The sequence below is a fragment of the Topomyia yanbarensis genome, chromosome 3, assembly GCF_030247195.1.
Source record: "Topomyia yanbarensis strain Yona2022 chromosome 3, ASM3024719v1, whole genome shotgun sequence".
Lineage (NCBI taxonomy): Eukaryota > Metazoa > Arthropoda > Insecta > Diptera > Culicidae > Topomyia > Topomyia yanbarensis.
In genome coordinates, this window is record NC_080672.1 from 164,527,154 (window position 1) to 164,551,484 (window position 24,331).

Consider the following 24,331-nt stretch of genomic DNA (forward strand, 5'->3'; position numbering starts at 1 on the left):
TTTTGCCGATAGTGAAGTCACACGGGTTCAAAAACAGGCCAAAATTAAATCAAAATCAGTTATAAGTCTTTACACAGCATTCACAGCTATCTGGTCTCTTCGGAAAAGTTGTATGTTTTATGATGATAAAAAATACCTTAGAACATTGTTAATGCGAAAAATTAGAAATAAAAAAGTTATGAGTAAAAATAGGAAATGAAGGAGTTCACCATAGAGAACTTCTCATAACTCGATTACTATGAGTGACAGAGACAACATGTCTTCTGCAAAATTTATAAAAATACTCTCCTCTCCAACTTTGTCGAAGACAGCCAAGCGCTATCTCTTTCGGTTCAAAAGTTAAATTTTCTATAGCCTACTATGATCATTTTTTTAAAAAGATAATATCACCAAAAGATGGCGCTTTTTACACACACAAACATAGTAGGATATGTGAAATCACTAATATGGACAGTTTTGACTCCAGTGAATTAAGTACCTCAAAACGCTGTTTTGAGCCACTGTGCAAAGCGGCGTTTACAGAATTTTGACAACCTGCTTGGTTACTGAGATATAGCGAGAAACGTGCTGAGAAATTTTTCATTTTTTACTTCAATTGACTGTGTCTAGGGATTGGCTCAAATTATCTTGATGTAAAAGATGTTTTTATATGTAAAACTATCTGAGAAACACAATGGCATACTCATTTTCAAAACAAAAATGCACGAATTGTGAGAAAAATGCAAGTTAAGTTTTAAACTGGAAATGTAGCATGTTTGGCAACACTGTAACCTTAAATAATTATTTTTTCTAGATTCCCTCACTCATTTCCTTCAAAATGCATCTCATCGATTGTTCATAGACCAAATGAAGCCAAAGATATGAATAAAAGTTAATAATTGCTGATTTTTTTCTATGGAAAATTTTCCATGCACGATTATGACACCCTACAAATTCCAAATTCAAATTTGGATTCCCCCTCGCCTATGGCACGTGTAAGTGTGACTTTTGTTCACATTTATAGTGAAAACTCGCAACATAGTCAACCGATCTTCGTAATATTTGAGAGATTAATACAGAATAGATAGAAGCATCAATTGCCTTCTTTGAATTGTTTGTGCAATTTCTAAGTTTCAAGATATTCAATCTCAAACTTTAAAAATCGTTTTTCTCGAAATGTGCTAAATAGCGCTTGTCATAAGATAGCACAACAGCGACGAGCTAGCATAGAAACAAGATTCAGTTTGCTCCTGAAACCGAACATATGCGAACATGAATGCGTTGTACCGAAAAGCAAAGGACGAGGGAAACAAACCAAACATTCGATTCATCGCGGCGGGCATGAATTGAATTTTGTTTCTCTTTCAAGCTCACGAAGGGATGTCAATTTTTCTAAGCTCTGATTCTGGGCAGCATTATTGTGCGTCAAGGGAGCATGAACAATGCCGATATGGACTGTATGGCAATGCCACAAAAAAGGATTCCAATTGGAATGGTAAATCGGACGCAAGTCATTCTAATGGCCAGACACAAATATTCCTTTATTAATTTTTATTTTTTCCATCTATTACATGTTTAAAATACTGACGACTCTGTTAAGCTAACGCGTTGAATCGTGTCAAATAAACAATTTTCATAACAAATAGTTTAATTGAAACGGTTGCATCCGTATAGTTTCTCTAATCGATATTGAAATAAGAAGTCATTGTAGTACTACGATATGAATGTAAATAAAATCGAGCGGCCCCTCGAATAACTGGTCCGCTCAGCATGGGTAAAAGCTTCTGTAATTTCTCCCGAAATGTGAATGAGAGTGAGTGGTTGGTTGGAGTTCCTTCGAATGAACTGTCAGATGAGTGGTTGAGCACCCACCGGATCCAGCCGTGGTTGGAGCCGAGTTACTTTTGGCGGGTGGTCGCGACGCAGGCGTCGCCCCACTTTTGAGATAACCCTTTCTGCGACCTTTAACCGCAGAATAAGCTATAGTGGAGGGGAAACTATTTGTCTCTGGGTTTTGAAAGCCATTCGGCAGCACCCGGGATTTGGTGGTAGAGGATCGAGGTCTGGGGATATTCAAAAGAAATTGAAGCCGTATACAAAAAAAGGCTTCGGGGAAACTTGCGTAATTTCGTGAACGATTGCGTAGTTCCGGTCACGAAGATATGACTCATGCTTTAAACTGAGGACTCCAAAGATCTGATTTTTCACTTTGTTCTGGATCGTGGAAGAGGCAGGAGTGGTTTAGTTTTTTGTCTCGCGCCTCGGTGTGGTTTTATAGGTAAAAGATAAAAATCGTGAGATTCTCTATATCAGTTTTGCCAGTAATTAGTTTTCCCTTCCCAGTTCTAACTCGTACAAGTTAAGTGGCTTCCCGCATATCGAAGCAGTGGTTTAGAGTCGGTATTCCCGAATTAAGGTAAGGTGCAAATGGTGGCCAGTGCAGTGCGTGCCCTAATTCCAACTTGTCGTTGGATGCGTGTTTTTCGTGCAGGTTTGAAGCTGCAGCATCCCGTCACACCGATCATCATCCGTCATCAACCGCTTCTGACCCCGCCATCTAGCTACAAAGTTCCCGGTGAACCATCCGGAAGAGCGACGACCGTCAAATCCGCGCTAGCTAGGGAGCAGCGTCGTTGCCAGCATACGTCCAGTTGCTGGGCACCGACTATCGATCAACCCACGTGGGAAACATGTAATGCAGTGACCTCCATCAGGTCAGACTCTGCCAGCAAACGACCGGGCAAATCGTTTGTGGTAACCGGATCAGCATCTCCAGCGGACTGGATCTTCGAGCGACCCACGTAAAACCATGGTAGTGTGAGTACTCATTTCCTTTTTTTGACATGCGCATGATCAATTTTGTTTAAACCCGCAAATGCCGGTTCAGTGAGCTAAGTGACAGCGTTTTCGTGACAAGCTCAAAAAGCCCGGGTTCGAAACCCGATTATCAATTTTTTTGTTCGGAGGTTTTATTTTTCCCACCCCGTGAAAATCCTAGGTCAGCGATGAAATCGCTGTATTACACGCAAACACGCCGACTGTATATGCACGCACCGTAAGTTGAGCCACTCATTTTCGGATGAACACCACGTTAGGTAGTTAGATTTTTGATATGCTTTGGGAAGGGAGAGAGACAGGATAGGCAGTGACCATGTGGGTTAGCGCGCTGCGAGGAAATTAGCTAGCAAGTTGAAAGGCCTGGGTTCGAGACCCGAAATGTGAAATAAATATTTTTTGTAAGCGAATTATGAGTTGAAGTGATTAAACCGTTTTTTTTGCAGTAAACTATTTTTTGGTATTTTCTGGTATAGGTAGTTTCACGATTTTCGGTCGTTTCCGTTTTTTTAGCGAGCAGAGTTGACTCCTTTTTCCTTCGACTCCACCTTTCCTAAATCGGCCACGATTGGGGACCTTGTGTTTGAGTAGATCTTTGCCCGTGATGATAAAAAGCGTTAGAGCTAATTAATTATTCCGGTCTGAGGCCTTCTTTGTGTACTGTTGTTGATTTCTAGCGAATGTTTTCAGACTGGTAATCAAGGTACCTGAGTCCAGTTGGACCATTCTGGAGCCAGAACTCAGAAACAAATGGTACCCGCCCGTAGGAGGGGTCTCAATAGCTGGGCAAACCGAACAAGGCGAATGGTCTCCTTCGGGAGTGGCGCTGAAGCCATCCGCTAAATATTGATTTAGGCTCCGGCTCCAACTGTCTCGGGTTACATCATATATGGTAGGGCCCGTCAGTACTTCAAACCCCGGGGCCCGGCGTGGCTCTCGACGGCCCTGCCTGTATTATATCTTCAGCAATTTCTTTTGTAGTAATATTTGCTACAACTTTACCGAAGACACAAATTCTCTATGTTAATTTGTTTAGAAAATAAATTTCGTATATCATTTATAGGTGAATTAATCAATGAACAATATATTCTTGTAGATGCGCACACATAAAGGCAAGAACTTCTCCGAACAAACTGTAGTTCAAAGTTAATGGTCTAGACGCCATTAATTTTAAGCACGAAAACGACGTTTTAAAACACTGTACCGTGGCTCAGTCATCTTCAAAAATGAAGTTGGAGCCAACGTCAACATCACTGGCAACTAATATTGTGACATGATCGAGGCTTTGTTGCTTCCAAATGTTATTATATAACATTTGGAAGAGTTTTGATTTGAACAAGATGGGTAACAAGTTATCCGGGAGTTGCAAAGATCGATTTATTGAAGACCATTATTGGACCGGCGGAATGGGATTTGCAAAATGTATTCGAGGTTGACATTTGTCTAATTTTTTTTAACCATTAAATTGCAACAACAATTGTTGTCAAATATTGTTTGTGTGTTATATTTCATTTAGAACAGAAAAAAATGATAGAACATCATTAATAATGAATGTGTTCAAAGTTTTCTAGCGACACCGTAATAAGTGAAAGAGAAAGTAAATAAATATAGGATGCCATTCATAAATTACGTAACGGAAAAATCGCCTAAAATTGACTGGTCCTCCCCCAGTAACAAATTGTCTCAAATGAAAACATGTTACGTAACGTTCTAACTTAATCCCCTTCTTCTATATGTCACAATCTGAAGCACCCGCCCCCTTAAAGTGTTACGTAATTTATGAATAGTCCCTAGGTGTTATTTTCATAAGATCGACTTTATTTATAAATATAGTTCGTTCTATGTAGTAACATTCATTCAATATAACGGGTCATATTCCGACCGAAAAATCCCCTCCCTCGGGTCCCCTCCTATATAGAAACGTTAGAAGTATTCTACTACAAAAGTTGTTCAATAAAATAATCTCTAAAACAGTCCGAAATTTGGATCAGCACGGTATTCATTCATAAACCAGAGCATATCTCTCAATTTTGTGCAACTTAGGTTCATGCGCTCTTTCTCTCTCTCTCTCTCTCTCTCTCTCTCTCTCTGATATCCATCCGCCCTCATGCTGTGTTCATTAGCCTATCAGTTCAGCACCGGCAATGCAAGCTGGGAGACCGGCACAGCAATGGTTGGGTGGTATTCTCCCGCTCTCGTCATGTTTATGTTGACTTCATACCCGACAAGGGAGAGCATGCCGCCCACTGCTGTCGTCGACTCGGTTTCATGTTCGGCTCATTTAGTATGTTTTCACGTGCGGTACGCTTCGGAACGCGGTGTTTGGAAAAGTCTACTTGTTACGTGTCGAGTATACGGTTGATTTCGGCGATACAAAGGAAACTGTGCGTTTGTGACTTCGTTGTTTGCGGATGAATCGGCAGGTCGAGCGAGGGAGTAACAGATGCCAGGCCTACCTGCTGCAGAAATAACTGCGCCGGTGTGTGTACGTGAGTCTATGCTGTGTTGTTGATTTAGCGTACCGTTTTTGCGCCTTCTCGTGGCTCAATGTTCTTTCTCTGATTGAATAGATTTACCGGGTCAGGTGGATAAAACGTGCTTAACGCATTCGAGTTAAAGTCGTGATTTTACATCAAATATTGAAGCATGCAAACCTACGGCATTGTCGGTGTGATAATTATCGAGAAGAGATTTTTTGTGTCGTGATTATGTTAAACGTTTGCTTGAAGTGGTTTGTGAAAACGTGATTCGGAAGCTCTAAACATCTAATTATATTGGGAAAACGTTGGCGATGAAAACCCAAATATCTAAATGCTACTTGCAGTAAGGGCACACTTTTTTCCATTTTCAATTGTGGTTTCATAGCCGATAAGTGAAACAAGTGATCGGGTGAATGCGAACTGACATGGGTCGTAATTCCTCGACCGCGTCAATGAGATAGTGAGATAATGAATATTGATCCAACAGAAAGCGGACTGAATTTTGATTGGCATCAGAAAAAGCTAACTTTTTACTGAATTCGTGAGGAGAGAAATTTCTCGTGGGGTCAAGAAAGGTAGGTTGTTTTTATATCAAAGCTATTAATTAAAATGGTTTCAGTTCGGTCAAAGTAATGTTAAATGTATTAAACGACTTACTATTTGTATGATATTATTTTATAAAAGTGTATAAATTATATAAAAAGGACGTATACGTGTGGTAAGGCTGTAAGAACCATCTAACATGGGTAAAAAATATCGGACAGTTATTGTAAAATAATCGTGTAATCGATTTAACCTGAAGTTACGCATGTTAAATAGCAAGTTAAATAAATTTGTAATTATAATTGCAATTGTAAATTTATTAGCCTACGATACCCTGTTGGTTGCATTTGTATACCTTATGTCAGGTCAAGCAAGAAGCATTTATCAAAGTTATTTGCAGAAATTTGAGCTGAAATATTAGTTTTTGAAATGTAATCTATGCACTCCTTATATTCTGACAAGAACTACCAAGTAAATATGTATTTGTATTTAGCATGTACTGCATTTTCATTGCTACCTAAAATATATTAGACAACAAACGTAATTATTACAACCTTGAATTTTGAAATCTAAGGCCCAAATTGATAGATGCTGCATTGCAGAACTTTTTAATATTCGATTCGCATTCTTGAGTGACACCTGAAACATCGAATACTCTTAGTATTTTTTCTACATATGCTTACTTTCACGGATTTCGTTGATGAAGCAATAAATCGCACGAATCTGTTGAAAGTACCTCTCAAATAATTTTTTTCATTAGATTTTATTTTCATTGGAAACTATTATATTGATAGTGGTTGCCATTGTTTTGGGAATATTTTCAAATTAGGTAGCTCTTATTAGAGTGGCAGTTTTATGTAGAATTTAGTTAGTAGAGAGTTATAATATTAGGGCATTGCAAAAACATGTTTATTTTTTTAATTCTTAAAGTCAACCATCCCTCCCTCCGTTTCGTTTTGTGATAAATTCTAAAATACAGATTATTTGAATAATTTTTAAAAAACCCCACTTCGAATTATTTTTTTGCCATTGTCACTATGGAAAAAAACCTTTTAAGTAGCACTCAAAAATAACGGAAAAATATATCTTTAAATAAAAACAGAATTAATAACTTACAGCATGGCTTCTTTAAAGGCAATCTTCGGCCAAATTTGATATAAAAGCATTTGGTGAGATGCATTTTGAAGGAAATTGGTCAAGGAATCTAGACCTCAATAAATTTACCGAACGATCTGGGTGCTCTTAATCGTGACATGTATTTTGTCTTGTCAGAGTGTATAGTCAGTTCGATTGAAACCATCTACGTTTAAACAGGCAGAAATCCTTCTTGTACTACTCTACGATTAACGCCGATGATGTTGATGTTATCCGTGAAACCAAGAAGCATGTAAGATCTCTCGGTGATAGTTCTGTTCCTTGGCACCTCAGATCTTCGTATAGCACTTTCGAGCGCTATGTTGAATTGTGGATTAAATCTCCCAGCGTCATATGAACTCCACAATCCACAGATGGTGAACCAGCAACCTTTTTACCGGTATTTATGAAGAATTTATAGCATGGTACATATCTGGTTCGTCCTTGATTGTTTTTCCACGGAGCCAGTTTAGGAATTCAGTCAAGGCGCTTAGTTCGCTAAACAAAATACGAGAAAGTACTTATAGATGGTATTAAGGATCGTTTTGCCTTGATAATTATTACACTATAATTTTATGGGTATATGAGCTAACCAATGCGATGAAGAAAGCCACATGATTCATAATATCAAAATAAAAACGGCATTTCACATAGTGCGACCCTGAAAGATCACCCCACAGCACTTCATCGTCATTCACTTGCTACATCCGAATAAACCGGGATATTTCCGGTTTGGGATACTACATACAATCCTTTTCCTCTATAAATTATAAAGAATATCAATATCGGATATGTGCTATCCAACCAGACTATGACAAAAGCCTTAATCGGTCGACCCACCACGCCACCACCACCAGGAATTTTTCTTTTTTTAGTGCAACCAAATTTTTGCAATAAAAAGAAAGTATTCTCAATCTAATGAAAGTTCTGATCATGTTTGAATTCATTCAACATATTCCCTGTTTAACCATAACACAACAAACATTGGAAGACGTCAACGTGAACATTTATCTCCTCCACGTCGTATATGGATGATCTCAAATAAACTTTAAAGTTTCCCATGGTAAATATGGAAAGAAAAGCGTATGAACCGGGGTTATGTAGCTTCGATTCTATCAACCCCGTTCTTATAGTACGGATTTTGTACAGTATTCCGGTTGGTCGAACACAGTACACAGTAATTATTGAAAAAGAAAACTTTTCTCTTTTGTTTACTAGCAACATCTGTGATTGGCGAGTAACTGTTTATCTAGAATTTTCACTCAAAGTCGGCTTTACGCCGTAATCATGTGTTGGTGAGATGCATTTTGAAGGAAATCGGTCAAGGAATCTAGAAAAAATAGTAATTTTTGGATACAGTGTTCCCAAATATGCAATATTTCAAGTATAAAAATACTAAGCTGCATTTTTCTCGCAATACTTATATTTTTGTTTAGAAAATTTGTATGCCACTGTATTCGACATACGGTTTTACACAGAAAAACATGTAAAACTTCAATATAACTTGAACCAATCTCAATATAAAGCGATTTGAACCAAAAAAAATACCAATTTCTCATCGCGTTTTTTGCTATATCTTAGTAACCCAGCAGAATTTCAAAATTTCAAAAACCTCACTTTGCAGAGATTTTTCATGCAAGTAAAGTAGCATATCTAACTCAGTTTATTCCAAAATGATGTTTGTCATAAGATAGCACAGCAGCGACTGACCGTGTAGGTGGCAAAGGTGCAATCAAAGCACAACACCGACAGGAAACATGTCAAAACTCGACGTTATCAATTAAGAAATATTTTTCGGGCATTCTGTTGCGAAACACGACGATCAAAACATCCACGAAATACGTTGAATATTTAAATTACCAGGAAGGATCAAACCAAACAACTGGCCGCAGGGGTTACACAATTCCTCGATTTTGCAGGTGGAATTCAATATATTGCAGGGAATTCTAGAATTTCTCTTCAAATAACTTTCTTTTTGAAGAGTACGAATCACTCACAACTAGTGACGCAGAGTGCATCCTTATCAGAACTTTATATTCTTATTCACCGAGCGCCTACAAATAGGCACGCAGTGTATTCAGCAACACATTCCCACCTCACATAACCATAATATCTGTTGCAATGAAAGTGTTAGAGGCGAGCACGTAATTACTGGAATAAACCTTTTATTACTAGACTTTTTTATAATGGATGAAGTGACAATTTGTCAGCTAGCTCTTTGAAATGAATGCATCCAAAAACTTCTGCAGCTTTTGTAACCCACTTGCATTCCGTTAAAAGCATCACGGGAACAACTCAGTTTACAATAAAAGCATTTCGCGAAAGAAGCTCTCGTATTCATGATTGCAGGTGTCCTAACCTTTTGGAAAATACTAGTCGCCTGAGTTTTAATCGAGACGCTCAATTTCACTGACTAGCGATATTTTTAAAAAGATTTAAGCAAATTCTAACATTTTATGCAACGTGTACAAACATAATAATGCAATGATAATGAGCCTGTTTTGGGCCTATTAGGAGGGAACTGAGTGCCACTGAAAACTTGCTTCAAGGTGCAATTATAAGGTTTGTATGCTATTGGATCCAATACATATCCTAGTATGGAACATACTCTATTAATATAGGCAATAAATCAATAGTGAAATGCTGAATGTGGTCCAGCTTGAAACCTGCTGCTATCATGAATTCATCTGCAGGAAATAGTTTTAATTACGAAAAAGTGAAAGCCCTTGAAGCTATCCACAAGACTGAAGAGAACCCATGTTCGCAAACCCGCCAAGAGCAACTGACTCCTAGTCGAATGGAATATTCATTAGATTATGAATCGTTTACTTACTGCGGACGCAGCTTTAACGAGCTCAATTGAAAAGCATGCAAAAGAAGTCGAGCGCAAATTACTAGGTAATTTAAAATGCATCGATTATTCAACAACTTTATGGGCAAGCATAGGTCGACGGCCGTTATGTCTGTTTGTTAGGCGACATAATAAGAGTACAAAGTATACCTTAAATTTATGGTTTTACTCTTCAACTTGTATTTCTACTCGCAAGTGTTTATCAGCAAAAAGTAAACTATGAGAAATAACTAATACAATTCAATTCATAATATAATCAGAACTACAAAGCATGAGTGAGATGAACCAAACAGTCGACAAATTTTGTCTATGTGTTCGGTATTAGTAAACTGTGAAAAAGTCATGTTAATTATGTCAGTGCTTTTAGTCGGACCATGCGATTTTCTACAGTGTTTGATTTTTAAAATGCTAAAGTTTCGTTTGATAGAGGAATGTAATTGTTTTGAGCATAAAATTTTTTGCAAATACACATTGCGAAACAATAAATTAGTTTTTGCATTTTTCACATAGAAAGGTTATGTAATCGCTCAGAACTTCTACTGGTTAACCGAGGCCCGGAGGACCGTGTCGTTTGTAGCATACGACTCAGTTCGTAGAGATAGGAAAAAAGTCTGTATGTGTGTATGTGTCAAAATGTCATTCATGTATAGTCGAGATAGCTTAACCGATTTGCACAAACCTAGTCTCAAATTAAAGGCACAACCTTCCTATCTACAGCTATGGAATTTTTTCTGATCCGACTTGTGGAGATACGGGTTGAAGAAAGCGGTTGCCCAGTAACTTTCTATATAAACAAGCATCCAGATGATGCAAAACTCATCAAATGGTTTCAGAATCTTCTCCCACTATCCCCTTCAACATTGTGATGGAAGCCTGATCAGTGTTTTGGCGTTATCTAGCACATGATTTAAATTGATTCCTGCTAAGAATTCTAATGACATTTTCAACCTCTTCGTGCCCATGTTAATTATGAACAAACGCGTTTTTAAACAGTTATAACTTTTGGTTTAAAAAACGTATGTTCACAACGACAAATTAGGCTAATAACTGGGACTTAAATCAGAAGTTATTGCAATGCAATTTGTCTGATAGGGTTCTGGAGCAGTGCTGCCAGAGACAGTTTCTATTAACTTTGAAAAATGAAATGTCTTAGTCTGGCAATATTATAAAAACTGATAAAACCTATTAATTTAGACTGCCTTCGACTACGTTTTCAATGCAATTGGATTATTGTAAATATTCTAGGAGAATTGTATTGAGCATCGGAAGGTAAAAACTGAGCATTTTCTAGCATTGCGAGAGAAACACCTATCTTGATCAAAAGAGGTTTTTCGTGTTTCATCATCCCAACAGCCTTAAAAAATGATTTTAGAACCATATACACGGTAGAAAAAGTTCGTCAAGAAAGTATTAATAAGATTCTGATAATAGATTCTCATGTTGAATGTTAAGTTGGATCATCCAGTAAAATTTTTTTTAACAGATTTTTAAACTGTAGGTTTACATTCTAATTCCAATGAAATTATTTAACGAATCATGCACTGGCTTGGCAGTTCCGAGCGCGCTGGTTACATTAGCCACAGGGTCAAACACCACCCAGAAAAAAAACGCTCAACTTCCTACAAATAAAATACCTAACGTATATTATACCCAACGTTTATTATGCGTAATGTCTTTATATCCGACGTCTAATTTGCCTAGAGTGTTTATCGACCGTATGCCTAACGTATTTAAGCCTAATTGGGCACACCAAATCATAAAGTTCGTATCGCTTTTAGGTTCATATTAAGTGAACGGTCCCTGTAAATCAATTCAATAAGTCTCGATGTAGTAAAATTGTTTTTTTTTCATTTCTCATTTATCCTCAGCGCTCTGAATGACAATCCCGAAGCTGTTGAAGACCAGCATCCTTACGGCTTTACTCGAACAGTCGCAGGTGCAAGTACTATCACAGTCAGGCGAGCTCTGGGATACTCTGCTGAGGTGCCACACAAGAGGGAATGAATGATTCACCATCGTCTGCCTATGAGCGAATTCCACCGATATTGATTTTCCCCCATCCCTGACACTCGGCAGCATCCCATCGACAAAACCAGACAGCTCTGTCATCTGGTTTCCCTAGTTCAAGCAGCAGGGAAGCTTTCGTCATTGAACTGTCGCGTCGCCACACCAGCAACGGACGTGACCAAGTGGCTTCAGTGGGCTTCCAGACGAGTCGCGAGGATCAGCCAGCCCGTGGCGGGGATTATCGATTTTTTGTTTGTTTTGAGGCCGTTTTCGCATGTGGGCGCGTTTGGTGCTGTTGAAGAAAGTAAGAGAAGAAAGAAGGAAAACAGCGATACAAATCTAACGATAGTGGAAGCACATTCGCGTGTTATAGCACAGGAAAAAATTCCGACGGGAGAAGAGAAGCGGCAGTAAAACGAAAATCGAAAGTGAAATCTCCATAAAAAGTAAGAAATATTAATGGATGTATACGGTATACGTGCGTAGAGGAAAGGTCAATCGGAGAAGAAGTGAAGTGGAAAGTGTGTCATTGATCGATCACATTCACGGATAGCAATAAGAAGCCAGTGGAGTAAACAGCTTTCGGTAGTAGTACTGTTTTTGGAAGTGGCTTTAAGATTTATGCTGTGACGAAGTGTTTCTGTGTATGGCCATACGGTCGAATGCTGTTACCTCTGCCGATCAAATTGAGTCGAAATAAGAGAGGTGAAACAGGGCTAGGCCGACGAAAGGAGTAATTGATACGAAGGTGACTGAAGCAGTCGAAGCAAACGCAGCTTTGACAATGTGTATTTTTTTTGCTCTATGAAACTGGAATTCGGTCATGTTAAATACAGGTATAAAAGAAAATTAAAAATATAGAAAGCTCAGGTCAGGCAAAGAAAGTAGAAGTGCGGGGTGAAGGACACGAAAAAAACAAAGCAAATACAACACTCGTTAACATTTGATTCGAAGAAAGTTCACAAGTCGTCAACATGATGCGGAGACGGGTACCGAATAAATTTAGCAACATCAACTATCCCAGCCGGGTGGAAGGATGGTTGGATTTCTGTGGTAAGTGATTCATAGATTGAATAGTTTAAATTCAGTTTGTTTGGTTCGTGTGGCTCTGTATTGATGCGAGCAAAAAGCGATAAAAACTGAATTGACACAGATTAAGTCTAATAAATGAGGTCAATATTCCTCAAAATACTGCATGCAATGACGGAAAATAGCTTAAATATACTTCCGTTTGCCGCAAGCCAACAAGCACTGCGGCGTTGATTGATTTGCACAGTATTTGCCAATTAGTCTATACGGCAGGCAGTGATTGATGTGAAAACAGCTGATAAAAAGAACCGGTAAGCGTACTCGTTTGATAATTGTTTCTCGCCCTTATACCTAGCATAGCTCCCCTCTTGAGGTTTCAGGTTTTCAGTTTGTTCCAGCGGTCGGTAATTTATAAATGAATGGCACAAATCTTTTTAGGCGATTCGGACTCATTCGGTTGGTCATTGCCGTTCAGTTCCCTGGAAGCAGAGAACGTGTTCAAACACCGTTACGACCCATTGTTCTCGTAAGGCATTGCGATCTTAAATAGAATTCAACCCGTTTGGCCATCAGCCATACTTGGTAAACTTATAACACTACTTTTTCCTTGATTCCGAATAAATTATAAATCGTTTCTTTCTTCAACTGTCTGACATGTCCCACGATTGCTTTGATGGTCAACTGCCATGGGGGCCATACGATCCCGTTTCGAATGGCGGCCGCGACGCTTTACATACATGTTGTTGTTATTATTATTTTGTTCATTTGCTAGTACGTATAACCATCATAATATGGGTACGAAAAAAATAGTCGATTGTGTCAAGAGTTTGCAAGGGGGAACTTGTGAGACGTGAGAAGAATCGTCAACATCCCAGTCACATAGGTGATTCAAAAGTGTTGCAATGACGAAATACTTACTGGAGGAAATGATGGTATCATGGTATCTTTTTCATTTTCCAATATTATGACTTTTGAGAATTTATATCATCGTTTAGTTAACTGAATCGTAAAATACAGAACTATATCTTCCTACTGGATGGTTTAGTTTTTTATTTCTTTTATTAGACACGGCCTGAGATATGAGCGTAACGGTGCTGGTCGGTCTTGGTTATATAAATTGCATTATTTTTATATATTTTATGTAAATTGGATAAATAATTATCAAAAACAATTATGTAAGCTTCTTGCATGCTTTCATCGCTTCTGGTGTATTGTTTCCAGTAATTTTTTTTTGTCTTGTAAGTTACCCCATCATTTGACCGCGCATCACGCTGGGCGACGACAAATCTGATTGCCTGCATCTTACCGCTCATCAACATGATTCGCAAAAGTCTAGTGAAACACATACATACATGCACAACATAATTAATTATAATTAATTAATATCAACAGACACAGTGTGGTCCTAATGATAATTTCTTAATCTATTTAAAAAGTCAAATTGTAATCTGCTACGTGGAATGTGAAGATCGAACTCGGATGAAACTCTGTTGAAGGTCCGCTGCAAACCAATGATGGCACCGTTTACTCCATAGTTAGTCCGGCGAAGAGGTAATCGGAGGAATAAATTATTGCGAAGGGCGCGAGGGCGAACGTTCATGTTTATCGCACTGAGAAGCTCGGGGCAGTCAATTCGATCTTGCAAAATATCCGAAATCGTCATAGCACGGAATAGATCCCGTCGCACTTGCAATGTATCGAGTCCAATAAGCAAACCCCGGCTTTCATAACTTGGCAGCTGGTGAGGGTTGCTCCAAGGCAATCGACGAAGGGCAAACCGAACAAATCTGCGCTGTACTGTCTTAATTCGATGGACACCGTTGAGATAATAAGGGCTCCACACAACTGAACAATATTCCAGAGTTGATCGAACGAGTGAGCAGTAGAGAGATTTCAAGCAGTAAATATCTGAAAAGTGCTTAGATATTCTCATTATGAACCCCAAACAGCGTGATGCCTTTGCGACAATATAGCTGATATGCTGTTTAAACGTCAGTTGTTCATCGAGAAAAACTCCGAGATCTTTGACGCAATTCGCTCTGTCAATTGTGGATTCAGCTAGACAGTAATCGAAACGAATTGGCGTTTTTTTCCTCGAGAACGTAATGACCGTACACTTCTTGGGGTTTAGGGTCATTCGGTTGATCTCGCACCATTCCGCAAATGTTTCCAGTTGGCGTTGAAGGAAAGCTGCATCATCAGTATTCCGGATTCTATGGTATAACTTGAGGTCGTCGGCGAAAGACAACCGTGGTCCTTCTAAACAAAAGTTAACGTCGTTGAAATACAGAAGAAAAATCAATGGACCGAGATGGCTGCCTTGCGGAATACCAGATGAAGCAAAGAACTCTTCGGATACACAATCACCTATCTTGACTGCTAGACGACGATCACTGAGATACGATTGCATCCAACGGAGAATATTAGTACCAAAGCCAAGTCTATCCAATTTTGCCATTGCGATAGCGTGATTTATCTTGTCAAAAGCAGCTGAAAGGTCCGTGTAAATAACGTCAGTTTGAAGGCCGTCCGACATAGCATCTGTAACATATGTTGTGAACGACAGAAGATTCGTAGATGTTGAACGTTTCGGCATAAATCCATGCTGAGTCTCGGAGATATACTGTTTGCAGTGGCTGGAGATGGGTTCCAACACAGTCATTTCAAACAGCTTAGGAACTGCGCTTAGCGTTGTAATACCACGGTAGTTGTCAACTACCTTTTTATCACCTTTTTTGTGAACTGGAAACATGAAGGAGGATTTCCAGAGTTCGGGAAATACTCCGGTTGTTAGCGACAATTGAAACAGATGACAGAGAGGTTCAATTAGACCGGCAGAGCATTTTTTTAGAATAATTGTTGGTATACCATCTGGGCCTGCCGAGGTTGAAGCCTTCATTTTGCTAATCGCCAGTTGTACCATATTATTGTCGATATTGATAGAGTTCAAAGACTGGTATGATTGAGGTACATTGAGAGCCGCGCGTGAAGCCTGGGTCGGTATCAGTTTCTCGTTGGAGAAAACACTCGCGAACTTTTCAGAGAATAGTTGGCAGATCTCCTGTAAACTAGAGCTCATACGTCCTCCATAGCTCATCGTTGAAGGCAACCCGGATTCCTTTCTTTGCTCGTTTACATGCTTCCAGAATGTTTTAGGTTCGGATTTCAACTTACGTTGCACGTTTCGCAAGTAATCGGCATGGCAACGTTTCGATGTCTTTTTATAGACTTGGTTAACATGAACGTAGTGTTGTCGCAGCACGTAGCCCCCAAACTTGGAGTACTTCTTCAGAGCGGCTCTTTTGGTCGCTTTTAACCGTCTCAGCTCGGCAGTGTGCCACGCTGGGTGCTTAGATTGAAGGCCACTTCTTTTGGGTACATAGCGATCGATAGCATAGCTCATAACATTGGAGAAGGTCTGCACTGCAACGTTGACATCATCATTGTCTAGAATTTCAGTCCAGTGGATATTCGACAGGAAGTCAATAATGCTATTATAGTTGGCTTTTCTAAAATTATAGCTGACGGTGTCAGAAGCATTGCAGTCATGCTTCACTCGAATCGCCTCAAGCAATATATGCAGGGGAGGGTGGTGTCTAACAGACTTTACCAGGGGAAACGGTGCTGCGGTAACTTTTGGCGCGTAGTCAGATTTGCTCGAAAAACAGAGATCAAGGATTCTGTTGTTCTCGTTCACCACATTATTCGTTTGGCGCAGCAGATTTAGACTGTAGCAGTCAAGCAAACTGGTGATACCAGCATGAAAAGATGACAGTTCGGGATCAGCGAACATAAATCCGTCAGAAGCAGAGCGCCATTTTAATCCGGAGAAATTGAAATCACCATCAATCAGGATCTCATCAACCGGGCTTGCTTGAGCGGAAATCCGTTCCAGTGACTCAGTATGTGAATCAATCAATATCGAATCGAGAGTGCGGTCCGGTGGAAGATAAACCACGGAAAGAAAAAGTGCGTAGCCAGCCAGTTTGATTCGCACCCACACCTGCTCGCCACAGACCCCCAAAGTATCGTCAATCAGTTGCGCTTTCAATCGACGATGGATAGCCACAAGTACCCCGCGGCCGGTAGCCTTGAGACTGTTGCGTGAGCTGCGATCAGTTCGGAAAACATCTGTGAGGGCGATTATGTCGAAGCATTCATCCGAACTTGCTACCAAATAATCTTCGATTACTGAATTCATACCACCGGCATTCTGGTAATATATTTGTAGGTTTGAATGCCGCGATTGATTGCCGTTGGTATCGATTTGGAAGACCCCTTCACCACTTCTGCACACAGGACCGGGACGACTGGTGAACGCTGGCTGCAATGGCTCGACTGTGGCAGGGGGATCAAGGGCTTCCATAGTGCTAGCTGCAGTGCGTCCCAGGGTGCGATGAGTCATACCAGCATAGCATAGAGTGCTTAGTCCTTCTGTGATCGTTGTAGAGAATGTGCTATGAAGAGACGAGCTCGTTACGATGGGATCCAAATTTTGTTTTTGACATTGAAGATAACATAAAATGGGCAACAAAATTTTTCTTTGCCTTCTTACCGCACCGTCTGACCACGCATCAACATGCTTTTCATTCTACTAGCAAACGGTGAATGAAGCACATGCAGACCCTATATAACTTCCCAATATTCGGTTAGGTCTTTTAGGTGCTACATATGGCAGGCTCTGCTTGAAATAGACTGGGAAATTGCTTCCGAAATATTTCTGAAAATCAATTTTGACGTTGTTTATCGAGGTTATAAATACTTCTAAATTTAAAACAGCCTTGGTGCACATTTTCCTGGCTGATAAGTGCATTCATTATGTACAATGTAAGTTATTTACGTTCATAAACTTTACCTCCTGCTTCTTCCGATATTTGAAAAATGGACCCCTATACTGAAATGTAGACATGACAAAAGTTTTTACAAAGTCGGAAGTCCCGCAAGCCCAATAATATCATGATCGTCAAAGCCAGTTAGTAGTTTTCATTCGGCCTGAAGAGAAAACGTTTAGGATGATTTCTAACTTTTGATTTATTCAGTTCGTTTATTTATTTAGGCTCATTTACGTTAGTATGAAGGTGCCAATTTCATTGTTTTATGTTTTATAATGGAACTAATGAATTCTTACAGCTATCTTAAAGCTTATATGCTTGGTGAAGTTATACAGAAGGGGGGGGGGAGGGGGAGTTCATATATCTTAGTATCAGGGACAGGGGAGAGAGGGTAGACAATGCATAGTGGTTCAGAATGTAAATTTAGCAATAATTTTAATTTTTTTTTCTGAAACTAAAAAAATTAGACTAACAATATGTTTAGGAAAGTTGTATTTGGCAAGGGTCTTCTTTTCGTTTAAACATAAGCTATGGTGATTCTGATTTTAGCAAGATTTTAAATTTAATTTTTTGACAATTCGAGATAGAGCTGACTATCTTTGAAGAAGTTGTAGATCAACAGATTTTAGACAAATTTATTGAAGACAGAAGACACACAAGCTCTCTCTTTTATACTTTCCATTGCACGAGAAATCCATACGTGAGCTTTAGGATGTTCCTTAAAAAACGGTTATAACTTCTGTTTTTTTTTGTATTTTACACTAAAGCGCCTTTTGAACAATTTGAATATTGTTTTCAGCCGCATAATTTGTTTTTATTCACTAACTAATAATTTTTTTTCGTTTTAAAAGAATGAGAACTTTTTTCAAATAGCATTATCTTCGATTCGGGCACTTACCAATAAATAGTGTTGCTGTTGTATGAAATAGCATACTTTGTAGTATAGATCACCAAAAAATGGAAAATACGATATTTTTTGTATCTTGCAATATTCAGTCAAAAATTAGTTTATCTTTAGTAAAATTTATATTTATAAGTTATAACGAAAAATGTAAAGGTGACAAACTGTTCCCCTTCAAAATATTCTAATAGCTTCTGAAAAATCAAAACTCCAAAAGTTATATAAATAAAATCATTTATTAAGAAACACCCTAATTTTTTTAGTTAATTTATTGTAGAATAAAAAGTGAAAAATATAGAGTTCCAGTGTTTAGGCAAAGCTTTTTAAATTTTGATTTTCTTAAATTTTCTGGAAGATTGCGAAACTCTATCTAAAACCATTAAAACGTTATTTTTTGATTTTAAATAAATTTAGAGCCACCCCACCAACTATTTAAACTTATGGAAAAGTATCGTAAAGTGCAAATCATTATCATGACAACATAACTATGTAGTCACTTTTTTTACATTTTAACGACATTCAATTAGCTAGAGATTACTGGGTAGGGAAAGTTATGAAAATTTAAAGCTATTGTACTCAAGTGACAGCAAGGAAGTGAAGTATACAGATCGGAAAACTAGAAGTGGCAGGGTCATTGAAACAGGCTTAACATCTTACGGGCTTAACTTTTGGCTTCTGCTGATGGAGTCGAGCTTAGGCAGCATATCTACGAATTACTCCACCAGCATGTCTCCTGGCAAAGACAGACTTATCTCTTTCTACCGTGTGAACCGACAGAAGTCTCTTAGATCGATCTGGATCACATCTCGAAAAACAAAAAGCGAAATAATGACTCCAAGTAAATAGAAACAAAGTCATTATAAACACGTCTACAAGAAACTTCTTCATATACTGTCTACTGGAGGATTACTTTTTAGGACATATTTTTACATTTCTTATAAAAGAAATGTATAGAATTCGCTCAAACTTTCAAGATTTTTTCCGAGGCCCGGAGGGCCGAGTCTTATATACCAATCGACTCAGCTCGACGATTTGGGACAATGTCTGTGTGTGTGTGTCTGTGTGTGTGTATGTAACGGACAAATTCTCATTCGTGTTTCTCAGCAATGGCTGAACCGATCTTATTTAAACCAATTTTAAATGAAAGAACTAAAAAACAGTATGAACGCTATTAATTTGTTTTTGATTCTGATGTTTAGTTTCCATGATATGAATGTTTGAATGTGTAAAAATGGCGTTTTTTGCAGTTTCTTGGAATTATTTGCCGAAGTTGACAATATAGATTAACAATTTATATGTTTTTAGATAGCTTTAACAAATACCTTTCGAACAAGCTATAGATTGTTGAAATCGGACTATTATCAAAAGAGATATTTAACATTAAATGCGGACGAAAGATTTTTATCATTTCCCATTGCCAGAAATATGACCAAAAACATGTAATCTATTTTTAACGCCAAAACGGCTTATTTTAGGTTAATAGTATCTTCGGAGAATTTAATGGAGGCATTATGCTCTTTCTTTTGGTATTATGCTTTTGCTGATTCATCTCCCTATGAGTGAGATATTTTCACAAATTTTCTTGGAAGTGATTATATCGAAATGATGCCTTCAGCAAATTTGTAGCTCTTACTTTTGCGAATAACTTTACTGAAGACTTCAAATATCTATTTTGAATACTTTAAAAGTTATGGCTTGTTGTTTGTGGATTACTCTTTGTCGCCTATTTATTGTTCAATATAGTAATAATCCATTGAAATAAGCCAAACATTATTTCGATAAAACGAATTTTGTATTTCATTTTTCTATCTACAACCGCTAGAAATAATCACCGACACTTCCAAGTTGTCTGGAAGGAACTTGATAACTTATCAGTGCAAAAATGTTCATTTGTGCGAACCTTCTGACTGCAATTTTTCTAACTCATGACCATCGGATCGATCTGAAACACATCGGAAAATGAAAAGCGAAATAAATAACTCCAAGCAATGGCGTTGCCAAGAGAAGGTTTTGGGGTTTAACACCATACAACGCCCCCCCCCACAACACCAAAAAAAAAAATGGATTGAAGTTGAAAATTTATTGATGCAGACTGATTCAATTCAATATTACAATAACAATTATCTGATCCGTACATTGATATCCTGTTGTTGTAAACATCATGAGGACTTTTGATAAATTGTCGGAATGGGGTCCTGATATGTAACTGATCTATTGGTCTTGATTTCACAGTTGTCTAATTGCATCAATATCAAAATCCTGCCTGAAAACATTCCAATAGAAAATTCCAGAGTTCTGTAATCAATCATAATCCTCAGATTTCTTTTCAAATTGAGCTCGTTTTTGTAGAGATGTACTGTAATAAGGGTCTTTATTTAATAGGAAGCGAAGTTAAAATTGATTTAATGTCTATAAAACATAGAACAGCTCACAAAAAAAAAATGCATAACTTTCAACATTTGCTAAAATGTTTTTGCCTTTCTCATTCACTCTAAAATTCGTCAATCTAATCCCGACCGGGAGGGCCGAGTGTCATATGCCAATCGACTCAGTTCGTCGAGATCGGAAAATGTCTGTGTGTGTATGTATGTATGTGTGTGTATGTGTGTATGTGGAAAAAAATGTGACCTCTGTTAATCAGAGATGGCTGGATCGATTTGCACAAAGTTAGTCCCAAATGAAAGGTACAACCTTCCCATCGGCTGCAATTGATTTTTTTTTATTGATTGGACTTCCGGTTCCGGAGTTACGAGTTGAAGAGTGCAATCACACAGCAAATTCCCATATAAACTGAAATGAAAAATTTTCAAAATCAAATTTGTATTTTTGATGCCAAATGACTTTATAATGCATGAAACATCGAGATTTGATGTAAACACGAAAAAAATAATGTTTGACAAAAATTGATTTTTTTGGGACATTTTTGCCTTTCTCATATAGAAAGGTTATCCAATCACTCTAAAAATCGTCAATCATACCGGCCCGGAGGGAGTATGCAGTAAGTGGTTGCTACTTTAAAATTAAAACTAGTTTAAAATTTCTTAACAAGTTGAAAATTTTCGGCAGGACCCGAACCTCCCGGATCTTACTATGTGATACTGAAACATCGCTTGAAACCAGCGGCGGTCAGTATCTCAAGATCGTGGCTGTCGATCCATTGTACGTATGTGCAAATCGAACTGAACATGTAATATTTAATTCCACCATTGTATTGAACATAACCAGCCATGGAATCGTAGTCTGGACAAATGAGAAAAGCACAATTGCACCACTAGATGGATTAAAACAGGTTTTCATTTTGGGAATGCGTCGAGTTGAGACGAAAACGTAATATGATTAATAACGAGGATAACACTTTCCGAATGAATAGAGAAATTTATGAAAAATTACGATTTCCATTCGACTCTAGCAGGTTCTGATCGATTTTGATGAGAATTTGATTTTTGTTGTATGACCAATTATATGTATAGGTCAAATGTTCAAAAACAGTAATTTAAGGTTAAGATAACATCATTTTGAAACCGCCAATTTCGGAGGGTTAGTATCTTCGATGAGTTTTACAAACGTTAAACAGCGCATCATTTGATAAAATAATTTTGACGGTATATCGTCCAAGAAGTATTTATGGTGAATTTTCTCAGGTTAATATTCATGACTACAATAAAGTCTAAACAAATTCGCTAAAAACACGAACTCTGTTACTATTTTTTGAAAAATTAATTCTGCATAATTTTAAAACTTCAAAAATTACGGTTTCGGAATTATGCCGTTTGGACAGTAAGATCGATTTTCACCAAACCCCCACCAATTGTAAAATTGGTATTGTAAACAAAATGTAAGGGTGATACTTCAATGCTGATAGGTGGGACCGAAAAAGTAAACAATCGTCAAAGGGGCGATACTATCATTTTGTCAATTTCAATAGCAAACACAAATTTTAATTTAATAATTTCAAATACTTCATGAAGTTTTGGGTTTCGATCACTGAATCATGCAATCTAGGATGTAAAAAACACAATATTTCTTAAATAGGAAATAAAACCAAGTCTGGAAATATTCACTGTTGATTTTCTTTGAATGGTGTCACTGCTAGTATCGCTTTTTTTTTCAGAAAAAGCGTTGATATTTAGGTCTCAGTCGCGTTGAAAATTTGAGTAAAGTATAAACTTCATTCCGATTCAAAAAAAAATTCGATTTTTTGGCTCAGTACAATATACATAACCCCTTTAGGAAAATTCCGTTTTCCCACCACAATGCATTGATTGAGGAATTTAGATATTTTATTAACAGAGCATTAGCAATAATTCGTTTGTATGTCTATTTTATGGGCCACTTTTTCGCTTTCCCATTGATTTGGTTTGAGATTTCTAGCACTGATGTTGTCCTATGCTGATTTGAGCGATTCTCTGTGTCCTGCCACAATCCCATGTAGTATGTGTTATCAAAAACATCGCGAAGCATCAAGTTCTAAATGTTCTCAAACGATATAATATCCGAAGAGAGTGATAAGAGTTATAAGAAATGTCTCATCACACTGTTAGGTGGATTAAAAGCGTTTTTCTATTACATCGAACTACATCAATTTTTTTGCTAAAATATTATTTTTTCCTTAAAAAGGGTATGTTTAATTTACTTTCACGGTAGGTAAAAAAGAAAATGTGACTGCCTACCGTGAAAGTAATTTAAACATACCTTCTTTTGAAAGAAATTAATCTTTTAACAAATTTCCAAAAATTTGATGTAGTTCGATGTAATAGAATAAACATGTCCTCAAAAATAAACCTCAAGTAGACAGTATATGAAGATGTTTCTTGTGGACGTGTTTATAATGACTTTGTTTCCATTTACTTGGAGTCGTTTATTTCGCTGTCGGCAGCTTTCGACAAGATTAACCACGCTATAGCCGTTGCCAAGTTGCAGAGACTAGGATTACATGGTTCACTCCTTAAATGGTTAAACTGTTATCTTACCGACCGGTGGATGAATGTCACTATAGGTGATTCACAGTCAGATAAGTTTAAAGCTACTTCCGGTATTCCACAGGGAAGTCATCTTGGACCGATAATTTTTTTATTGTATTTCAACGATGTAAACCATGTTTTGGAAGGACCTCGTCTGTCCTTTGCGGATGACTTGAAAATGTATGCACAGATTCATTCGATTGCTGATGCCCATTTCCTACAAAAACAACTGGACAGTTTCGCAGCTTGGTGTGATTTAAATGGAATGATCGTCAACCCTAGTAAATGCTCTGTGATCTCCTTTACAAGGAAAAAGCAACCTATTCGCTTCAAATACACCTTGGGGGAAGTTGAAATCGATCGCGTCACCCACGTTAAAGATCTTGGAGTTATCCTGGATGCCCAACTGACTTTCAAACAGCACGTCTCGTTCATCGTCGGTAAAGCATCACAAACGCTGGGCCTCATCATGCGAATAGCTAGAGACTTCACCGATGTACATTGTTTGAAGTCATTGTACTGTGCATTGGTCCGCCCAACTATTGAGTTCAGCTCCGCAGTGTGGAGCCTTTTCTACTTGAACAGTGCGGAAAGAATAGAATCTATACAACGAAGATTTATTAGATTCGCTTTGCGCAGGCTACCGTGGCTAGATCCGCATCGGTTACCCAGCTACGAAAGTCGTTGTCTACTTATTGACCTGGACACCCTGCGAAAACGGCGGGATCTCTCCAAAGCGCTTTTAGTAGCAGACATTCTGCAGAATAGGATCGACTGCA

At 38.1% G+C, this 24,331-nt stretch overlaps 1 protein-coding gene across 2 annotated transcripts in view; it reads left to right on the forward strand.

Moving 5' to 3' along the window:
• Window positions 1-5,094: 5,094 nt before the first annotated feature.
• Window positions 5,095-24,331, forward strand: part of LOC131691638 (ras GTPase-activating protein raskol) — a 439,624-nt gene continuing 420,387 nt past the window's right edge. For both annotated transcript variants that reach the window (XM_058978192.1, XM_058978193.1), the window contains exons 1-2: window positions 5,095-5,869; window positions 11,691-12,882. In XM_058978192.1, coding sequence (XP_058834175.1) covers window positions 12,804-12,882 — 79 coding nt within the window. In that variant the 5' untranslated portion in view covers window positions 5,095-5,869; window positions 11,691-12,803. The remainder of the gene's footprint in view (window positions 5,870-11,690; window positions 12,883-24,331) is intronic.